This window comes from Varanus komodoensis, unplaced genomic scaffold (assembly GCF_004798865.1).
Source record: "Varanus komodoensis strain SLA01 unplaced genomic scaffold, ASM479886v1 scaffold76, whole genome shotgun sequence".
NCBI lineage: Eukaryota > Metazoa > Chordata > Lepidosauria > Squamata > Varanidae > Varanus > Varanus komodoensis.
In genome coordinates this window covers 3,172,669-3,182,630 of record NW_025336429.1, presented here as the reverse complement: position 1 = coordinate 3,182,630, position 9,962 = coordinate 3,172,669, and the positions used below count along the sequence as shown (strand labels likewise).

Genomic DNA, 9,962 nt, shown 5'->3' with positions numbered 1-9,962 from the left:
AAGCTCTTTCCACATTCCATACATGTGTATGGCTTCTCCCCAGTGTGGATTCTTTGATGTTGAGTAAGACCCCCACTTTCATGGAAGCTCTTTCCACATTCCACGCATATGTATGGCCTTTCCCCAGTGTGCATTCTTTGATGTTTAGTAAGGCCGCCACTTATATGGAAGCACTTCCCACATTCCATGCAAGTGTATGGCTTCTCCCCAGTGTGTCTTCTCTGATGTTTAGTACGACTTCCACTGTCACTGAAGCTCTTTCCACATTCCTTGCATTTGTATGGCTTCTCCCCAGTGTGGGTTCGTTGATGGCTTGTAAGGTTTCCACTTTGACTGAAGCTCTTGCCACATTCCATGCATATGTATGGCCTGTCCCCAGTGTGGCTTCTTTGATGTTGAAAAAGACTTCCGCTTTGAGTGAAGCGCTTTCCACATTCCATGCATGTGTATGGCTTCTCCCCAGTGTGGATTCTTTGATGGTTAGTAAGAATTCCACTCCGACTGAAGCTCTTTCCACATTCCAAGCATTTATTTGTTCTCTCCGCTCTATCCTTCCTTGGATGTCTAGAAAGAGTTCCAGAGTCACTGAAGTTCTTAGCATATTCTATGCATTTATATGGCTGCTCTCCAGTCTGGACTCTCTTGTTTTTTGTTTGCCTTCCACCAGCATTTAAGCTTGGCCTACATTCCATGTTTCTAGATGGCTTCCTGAAAGTGTTGGATCAGTGATGCTCACTAAAACCTCTGCTCTCTCTGAGGCTGTTTCCGTAGCACACGTGTTCATTTGGGTATTGCACAATGTGAGTTCTTTTAAGTCGAGGATTCTTCATTACTATACTCTGCACATTCATTTGGTATTGTAGTTCCTACAATTTGGGTTTATTTCTTCATCTATCTTTTGGCAATTTATCACACCCTAGACCATTTCTCCTTCTTTTCTGAACTTCTGGAATAAAGGGTTATGGTCTCCAATACTCGGAGAGAAACAGGACATTTTCCTCTTGTTCTTTCCTTGATTTTCCTTTTGCTTTTTGGATACTGTTTAATTTAGAAATGTCTCTATTCTTACTTCATGCTCACTTGTTTCTGATGATATGACTCAGGGCTCCATACTGTTTTGGTTTTCATCTGCTTGGGATAAAAGAGAGAATGAAAGTCTTGGTATGAGTGGAAGGCTGAAACAGCTGAATTCATTTGAGCTCAAGGAAAGGTTGGCACCTTTCCTTTTAGCATTTGCAGGTTTCTCCCTTTTTCACCTTGCATGCCCTGCAGGTATTCATGAGCAGAGCCGGGGGGGGGGGGTCAGACTAGATGGCCAGGGAAGTCCCTTCTGACTCACTCAGTTTCTATGCTTCTGAAACCTCAATTTCTTAAGGATTGCCCTTATTGAGAAGATTGTCTTTGACAACATGCCCCATCATATCCTGGTGGAGAAACTGAGGAGTTTTGGGATAGACCAAAGCACTGTCCGGTGGATTAGGGCATGGTTGACTGACCGAAAGCAGAGGGTAACCATTAGTGGGGAATCATTGGAATGGCAGCCAGTGACAAGCGGGGTCCCCCAGGGCTCTGTCCTGGGGCCAATCCTGTTCAATCTTTTCATCAACATCATGGAAGAAGGGGTGAACAGTCTGCTGATCAAATTCACAGACAACACTAAAACTGGAGCAGTGGCCACAACTGAGGAGCAGGTACTCCAGATCCAAAAGGATCTGGACAGACTATGGAAGTGGGCAGGAGGCAACAGGATGGCGTTCCATGTGGATAAGTGCAAGGTCTTGCACTTGGGGCATAGGAATAGGTGTCATAAGTACAGGTTAGGGGACAAGTGGCTGGAGAGCAGTACTTGTGAAAGGGACCTTGGGGTGCTGGTTGACTGCAGGCTAAACACAAGTCAGCAGTGTGATGCGGTGGTCAAGAGGCCGAGCGCCACCCTTGGTTGCATAGCCAGACGTGTGGCTTCTAGATCAAGAGAGGTATTACTACCACTCTATACAACTCTGGTGTGCCCGCAACTGGAGTCTTGTGCTCAGTTTTGAGCCCCTCATTACAGGAAGGATATAGCCAGGTTAGAGTCAGTGCAGCGTAGGGCCACAAGGTTGGTGGTTGGTTTGCAGGGGATGGGGTATGAGGCGAGACTGAGGGAACTGGATCTCTTCAGCCTGCAAAAGAGGAGACTCAGAGGGGATCTGCTGGCGACATACAGGTATGTGAGGGGATGTCACACGAGATGGGTAGAGACCTGTTCTCCCCTGCAGAGGAAGGCAGGAGGCGTTCCAACGGAGCAAAGCTCAGGGAACCAAGGTTCCATTTAGATGCCAGGAAGCACTTCCTGACAGTTAGGACCCCGAGGGTGTGGAATGGGCTCCCACAGGAGGTGGTTGAGGCTCCATCGGTGTGGGGGTTCAAAGATAGGCTGGACATGCACATGGTGGGCATGTCGTGAGCGGAGCCAGCTAGTGCTGGAGGTCAGACTAGATGGCCCAGAAGGCCCCTTCTGACTCGCTCTGTTTCTATGTTTCTGAAACCTCAATTTCTTAAGGATTGCCTTTACAGAGAAGACATTGCATACAGAGATTTTGATGAACTCTATACTGTCTAGGTAGCCAGGCAATGAAATATTTCCGTAAGAAAAGAAAGCTAATTTTCAAGGGTGTTGTACTGACAGCAAATTTGAGATCAAAACACATCAGAGATAGAGGGTTCCTACAATCTGAAGCGACTCTTACCAAACACGAAGAGATACAACATAAGAAAATGTGTGCATGCGCAAGCGCACACAAGGAATTCCAAGGCCCATTGCAAAAAGATGATCCGGTCTGTTGTCTTCTCTCCTGCAGCAGCTCCCCAGAGGGAAATCAAACCAGCAGAAACCAGGCCATCCCTTAGACGCTGTCATTTCCAGGTAGGAATTTTTACAGCCCCACCATGAGATGCCTGCAATTGAGCAAGGATGTAGCCCCCTGCAGGGGGCTCAAAGGTTCTGGGCGTCCCAAAGGAAGGACACGAAAGACCCAGACTTGCTTGCAAGGAGAGGTTCTGATCTCTTGAGGCAGTTGCAATCCACTCAGGAACAGCAGAACATCACTCAGCAGATGGACAGAGAGAGAAGCCTCCCATTGGCTGCACCGAAAGCCTACCTGGGTGCAGGTGAGAGCTTGGCAGCTACGTTAGCTTCAGGGTCACCTCCTGCCCAGCTCTCCCCACTGGCAAAATGCTCTTCCTCACCATAATCTAGCGCTGCTATTGAGAGTAATTGACCAGTCGATGGCCCGGGTCATGTCAGGCTACAGTGCCTGAGCAAGGATGGGAGGGGATGGGAAAAAGAAGTCTGTGCTGCAGTCGGATTACCTCAGCCAAGTGTGGAATGCAAGCTCATTCGCGAGCCCGAGAAGCACATCCTTTCAGCGCATGGCACCCTGTGTCTATCCTCTGTCCATCTTCCGGGCCAAGAAGCTAAAACACAGTCTGCCGGAAGGTGGAAGACCCTGAAGCCTAAACACCAGGGCCTTCCAAGGAGTGAACTTGATGGGTTGGGGGCACCGGGCCAGAAACAACAGGATGAAATCCAACAGGGACCAATGCCAAGTTGTGAAGCTAGGAAAAAGCAGCCAGATGCATCCTTACAAGTTGGGGAATACCTGGCCTGCAAATGGGAAGGATCCCTGCAGTGGCGCCCCGACGGTGGAATACGCCCCCCAGAGACGTTCGCCTGGCGCCAACTTCTTTCCTTTCGGCACCAGGAGAAAACATCTTTGTTCTCCCAATATTGTAATGATTAAATTGTTTTGATTTGTGGTTTTACACCGAATACTGGGTGCTGTAGGGACTGCAGGTGGCGCAGTGGTTCAAACCGCTGTGCTGCTGGGCTGGTTGATCGAAAGGTCGCTGGTTCGAATCTGCACAACGGGATGAGCTCCCGTTGCTCCGCCCCAGCTCCTGCCAACCTTGCAGTTGGAAAGCATGCAAAGGCAGGTAGATAAAAAGGTACCACTTCCGTGGGCAGGTAACAGTGTCCCGTGCACTGCGGTGTTTAGTCATGCCGGCCACATGACCACAGAGACTGTCTGCAGACAAACACTGGCTCCCTCGGCTAGGGAACGGAGATGAGCACCGCCCCCTGGAGTCAGGCATGACTGGAGTGAACACCAAGGGGAAACCTTTACCTTTACCTTACTGGGTGCTGTGACATTTTTTACTCTTATTTTTATTTTTATTCTATTTTATCAATGTTGCTGTAAGCTGTCCCAAGACATTTGTAATGGCACAGTATAGAAAAGTTGTAAATTATAACAAAATAAATAATAAATCCTCTTGGAATTATTCTAATTCACAAGCTGAATATGAGTCAAAAATGTGCTGGCACTGCAAAAGGGGCAAACTCAGAGTGCAAAATATGGAATAAAGGGGCCAAGTTAAAGAAAGCCAGATTTTGGCAAGATCTCAGGAAAAAAATCCTGACTGCTAAAGCAGTACGGCCATGAAGCCAGTGGCCCTGAGATACATCTGGACAGCCACCTGGGAGGGATGCTTGAACTGGGAGTCCTGCATTGAGCAGGGCTGGATCCGATGGCCCTCCGGCCCCTTTCAGCCCTTCTCTGATCCTGTGATGGTGCAGGGTGAAAGGGCAGGCAGCTTATGCCATGGCAAAGGTACTCGCTCCCTTCCTTCCGGTCGTGGTGGAGGCTGTGATGGAAAGGAGCTCGGGGCAGGATGGCCCAGTGAGGACGGCCCCACGGCAGCAAGGAGGCTGAGCGACCCGGGATGGGCGACTTCGCCAAGTCTGTCCGAAAGCTGGCGCTACCCTGGTGAGGACCAAAGTCAGCACGGGGAATGGGCCGGGAAGGCTCTGTAGCGCTGGGGGCCTGTGATGTCTGTGCAATTTTCGGTTGCCTACCTAACATGGCCAAGATGTGCGACAAGCACAAGGTAATAGCCCTGTTGGGAGAAAAGGTGAAAGCACCTGAGTAGCAAGTATCCATCCTCATCAAGGAAACTGAGGAGTGAGAAACCTGCTGCAGAGGAACCACACGAAACCCCGAGGAACCCTGAAAAGGATGGCAAAGTTTGCAACACCAAAAGGAGAAGAGCGATCGTTGGGGGAGATTCCCTGTTGCCCGAGAAGGAAAGACATGTACGTCAAGACGTCTCTCTCCCCACCTCGGGCAAAGGCCAGTGATATAGCGAACAGACTGCCTGGGCTCCTGCAACCCACTGACATACATACCTTCCTTCCCAGACGTGTGGAAATGAACGACAGCGCCAGGAGGAGTTCGGAGGAAATTACACTAGACTTTGAAACCTGAGGGAGGAAAGAACAGCGGGCCCAGGTGGTTTTCTCCTCAGTTCTTCCAGTTCACAGAAGAGGAAAAACAGGGGCAAAAAAAGACTCCACGTGAATTCCTGGATGTGATGATGGTGCAGCCGTGAGGGATTTGGATCCCGGGCCAAACTTCCTGGAAGATGGACCGCTGGCAAGTGATGGCTTGCACCTTACAAAGAAAGGAAAGGACACAGTTGGCTGCAGCATGAAGAACTCTTATCAAGGTGGCTTTAAACTGAATTCTACAGGGAAGGGAGATGTACATCTGGGTGTAACATCAGCTGGCAAAGCGTTACGTGCTGCAACAGTGAACCTGTCCCAGGAGACTCTCCCCAGTCTGGCCTTCAGTTGGCCCTCATGAAGTCCCAGCTTCTAGTACTTGACCCGCTGCACGTCCCCAGTCCCCTGATCTCAAAGCAAAGGATGGAGTGGTCACTTGCATCCAGAGCTCCCCTAATCTGTACTTCATCTATCAGCTCCTTCTTCTGTGATATACTGTATGTCAAGAAGTCTCTCTCCCCACCTCGAGCAAAGGCCAGTGATATAGCGAACAGACTGCCTGGGCTCCTGCAACCCACTGACATACATACCTTCCTTCCCAGACGTGTGGGAATGAACGACAGCGCCAGGAGGAGTTCGGAGGAAATTACACCAGACTTCAGAACCTGAGGGAGGAAAGAAAAGAACAGTGGAGACCAGGTAGTTTTCTCCTCAATCCTTCCAGTTCACAGAAGAGGAAAAGACAGGGGGAAAGAAAGACGCCACGTAAACAACGTTATAGAACAATAAAACAACAGTGCTCTCCCCCCCCCCACACACACACACATATTATGTAAAGCTTTTATAGACCATCCTATTGCTAGCATCTTGGGACAGTTTACAACAAGCAGAGATAAAAAATGGCACAGCATCCAGCAATTCACAATAAAATCACAATTAAAACCAATTAAACATTAAATTAACGGGAGAATAAAAAGGGTTTTGCCTGGTGCCATAAAGAAAAAAACCTTGGCACCAGGCGAACCTCTCTGGGGAGTGTATTCCATAATTGGGGCGCCACCACAGAGAAGGCCGTAATCTCCCTCCTGATCTCTTTCAAGGAGGGCTCCTGGAGGAGGGCCTCAGATCCCAAGCGGTGGGAGGCCACATAGGGAAGAAGGCGCTCCTCAGGTATCCAGGACCAAGCAGTTTAGGGCTTTATAGGCCATCACCAGCACCTTAAATTGGGCCTGGACTTCAACTGGCACGCAGAATAAACAACAGAAGACCAGCGTTATATGTGAATACCTGCCGGTCCCCGTTAATATCCTGGTCTCTCTAGTCTGAATCAACTGAAGTATCACGATCATGTTCAAGGGCAACCCCATGCAGAGCACATTACAATAATCCAATTGCGAAGTTACCAGAATGTGGGTCACTGTTGCAAGGCAATTCACATCCAGGTACAGTAATACCTTGGTTCACGAACGCTTCTGTTTGCAAACAATTCGGTCCGTGAACAGAAAGTTTGGCAAAAACGTTGCTTCTGTTCACGAACTCCACTCTGGGTGATGAACACGACCGTGGCCATCTTCCCCGCGCCTGGGCCGCAGCGGAAGCCCAAGATGACGCCACGCCGCCCGCCGAAAGGGAGAGCACAACAGGAGGGGGAGCCATGAGGGTGTGCCGGCCCGGGCGAGGCCTTCCCGGCTCCTCGCCGCCGCCCCGGTTCCGAGCTGGAGGAAGGTCCCCTTGCAGGCGCTCGCCCAGCTCTGCGGGGGGGAAGCGGGAGCAGGAGGTCAGAGAAGCGGGTGCAGGGTGGCTCCCCCAGCAGGGTGAGGGCTGCGAGGAGGGAGGTACAGGCTGCTTTTCGCGGGCCGAGGCGAGGGGAACCAAGGGACGGGGCTGCGGCCAGCCGAGAAGAGCACCTCCCACCTCTCCCTGCCACGGGGGGCGGGGGGGGGGAAGGAGCGTGGCGGCCGCTTGATGGCGGAGGCGGCTGCTTGCCCTGAGGGGGCTGCAGCAGAGGTGAGGGAGCCGTGGCCCCACTCCCACTCCGGGGCCACTCCGTCTCGGCCCGTCTGCCCTTGGGCTCATAGCTTTGTGGTTAAAACTATGCCAACAGCCCAGGGACGTGGCTCATAGCTTTGTGGTCAAAAAAAAATTACATATGGTTCAGAATGAATTAACCTTATTTACATTGAACCTTATGGGGAAATTTGATTCCGTTTGCGACCACTTTCGTTCATGACCAGAATCGTGGAACAAATTAAGTTCGTGAACTGAGGTACCACTGTATGATATTTAAAATAATAAATGGAGGTTCAGTAACATCTAATAAATGTTTTTAAAAAGATCTTCAATTATTAGACACCAACACGGATTTCTCAAGAACAAATCCTGCCAGCCTAATCTCACTCCTCTTTCTGGCTGGGTGCCTCCCAAATGGACTGCGGAAATGCTGTGGACACCATGTATCCAGACTTCAACAACGTGCCCCACGACATCCTGATTGCCAGCTGGCTAAAAGAGGTGTCGAGAGTGCGACCATGAGGTATTTATTATTTTATTATTATTTATTTTTTTATCCACAATTGGCTGCGAAATAGGACTGGAAGGGTGCTCATCAATGGCACTTTCTCAAATTGGAACGGTACCAAGAGGGGTGCTGCAGGGCTCTGTCCGGGGACCGATACTCCTCAATGAGAGCCAGTGTGGTGTAGTGGTTAAGAGCATGGGACTGGGACTCAGGCGATCTGGGTTCGAGTCCCCGCTCAGCCATGGAGCCAACTGGGTGACTTTGGGCCAGTCACAGACTCTCAGCCCAACCTACCTCACAGGGTTGTTGTCGTCGTGGGGATAAGATGGAGGAGGAGAATGATGTAAGCTGCCTTGAGCCCTTTGTAGGAAAAAGGCAGAATATACATCGATTTAATAAATAAATAAAGTTTTTATTAATGAATTAGATGAGAAAGTGCAAGGAAAGATAATTAAGTTTGCAGATAACACAAAGCTGTGGGGAAGAGCAAATACCCTGGAAGACAGAAATAAGAGACGAGGTGATCTAGATAGGTTAGAAAGCTGGACAGAGATGGTTTGAATGAAACGCAGTAGGGAGAAATGCCAAGTGCTCCAATAAGGAACAGGAGACCAAATGCTTTGCTACTAACTGGGGGATACTTGGCTCAACGATACTGCGGAGGAGAAGGATCTTGGGGTCGTTGTCAATCACAAGCCAACAATACGATCCGACAATATAATGCAGCTGTAAAAAGGGCAGCATTAACAGAAGTGCCACTTCCAAAACACAGGAAGCATTAGGGCCCCTTTACTCAGCGCGAGTCAAACCTTAGCGAAAGTCCTGCATCCAGTTCTGAGCACGTGCATTTTTTAAAAATGCAGAAAAGCTAGAAAGGGTACAGAGGAAGACCACAGGGATGATTCAGGGACCGGAGGCAAAGCCCTCCAAGGGAAGACTGGGAGAACTGGGCATGTTCAGCCTCAGGAAGAGACAACAGACGGGAGATATGATAACACTCGACAGGTACCTGAACGGTTGACACCAAGAGGGAGGATCTCTTCTCGTCCCTTCCAGGGTGCAGGAAACAGAATAATGGACTTAAGTTAAAGGAAACCAGCTTCAGGCTGGACATCAGGAAGAATTTCCTCACTGTCAGAGCAGTACGACAATGGAACCTGCTGCCTGGGGAAGCCGTCGGCCCTCCCTCGCCAGGAACAAAGTGTCTGGACAGCCATCTGAGTGGGATGGAGTAACTTAATTTGTTTATTATTGCTGTAACATTCAATTGCACAAGCTCTCAGAATGGTTTATGGAATATACTTAAAAATTTCATACAACATTCATTTTAAAACCAAAGTTCAAACAAACCTGCCTGGCTTTCTGGCCCCTTCCAACTCTACTGTTCTATGATTATGGGATGAGTCTATGATTGTGTACTCCAAGCAGACTCTCGAAGGGTGTTTTTTCCACTCCTGTCATCACCCAGAGTGGCTCCTTTAAAAAACAAGAAAAGTCGTATTAGAGTGACCCCTGAAGCATGTTTAGAGAGAAAAGTAGTCCTACAGTTCCCATCATTCTGCCTAAACATGCATCGATTTACACCCCTGACTCTTTAACTTTGCCAATATAATTATGAGGCACACAAAGAAGTCCCTCTCCCTTGTCTTTCCTCTGGAATTTACTTGGCATTGAATGACCCTAAATTTCAGCATTACGGATGCACTTTCCTGGCCGTCATTTTACTGTGGTAGCAGAACTCTCACGGACTCCCCTCACCGGACCATTTTTCTCCCATCACAGGAAAAGGAACGGCTGGGAACTCTCACAGATGAAGAGATCAGCCACGCTCCCTCCCGAGTCCCCCCGAGAGCCTCGCCCCGCGGGAGATGCCGCCCCTCGGACCGGGACCCGTCCCGCCGCCGCGTGTGGACCCTTGCCCGGAACCCCGCTCGGGCGCCACTGGATGCCCGAAGCGGCAGGCGAAGCGGCAGCTGGGAGGCAGCCTTCCCGACGGGCCCCGTCCGATGTCCCGCTCCGCACGCCGAGGACCCGCTTGTTCTCCCCCCGATCCTGCCCCTCCGCGCACTGCGATGCCACACCTGCCCATTTAACGGAGCCATAAAGATACTGCCAGATATT

The 9,962-nt window shown here is 50.0% G+C and overlaps 1 protein-coding gene across 1 annotated transcript; it reads right to left on the bottom strand.

Moving 5' to 3' along the window:
* Positions 1 to 13: 13 nt before the first annotated feature.
* On the bottom strand, positions 14 to 1,265 carry LOC123035077 (zinc finger protein 79-like; the record flags this gene model as incomplete). Its single annotated transcript, XM_044452914.1, has 1 exon — positions 14 to 1,265. A coding segment is annotated over exon 1 (679 nt), but the record flags the coding sequence as incomplete, so codon positions are not given.
* Positions 1,266 to 9,962: the final 8,697 nt, after the last annotated feature.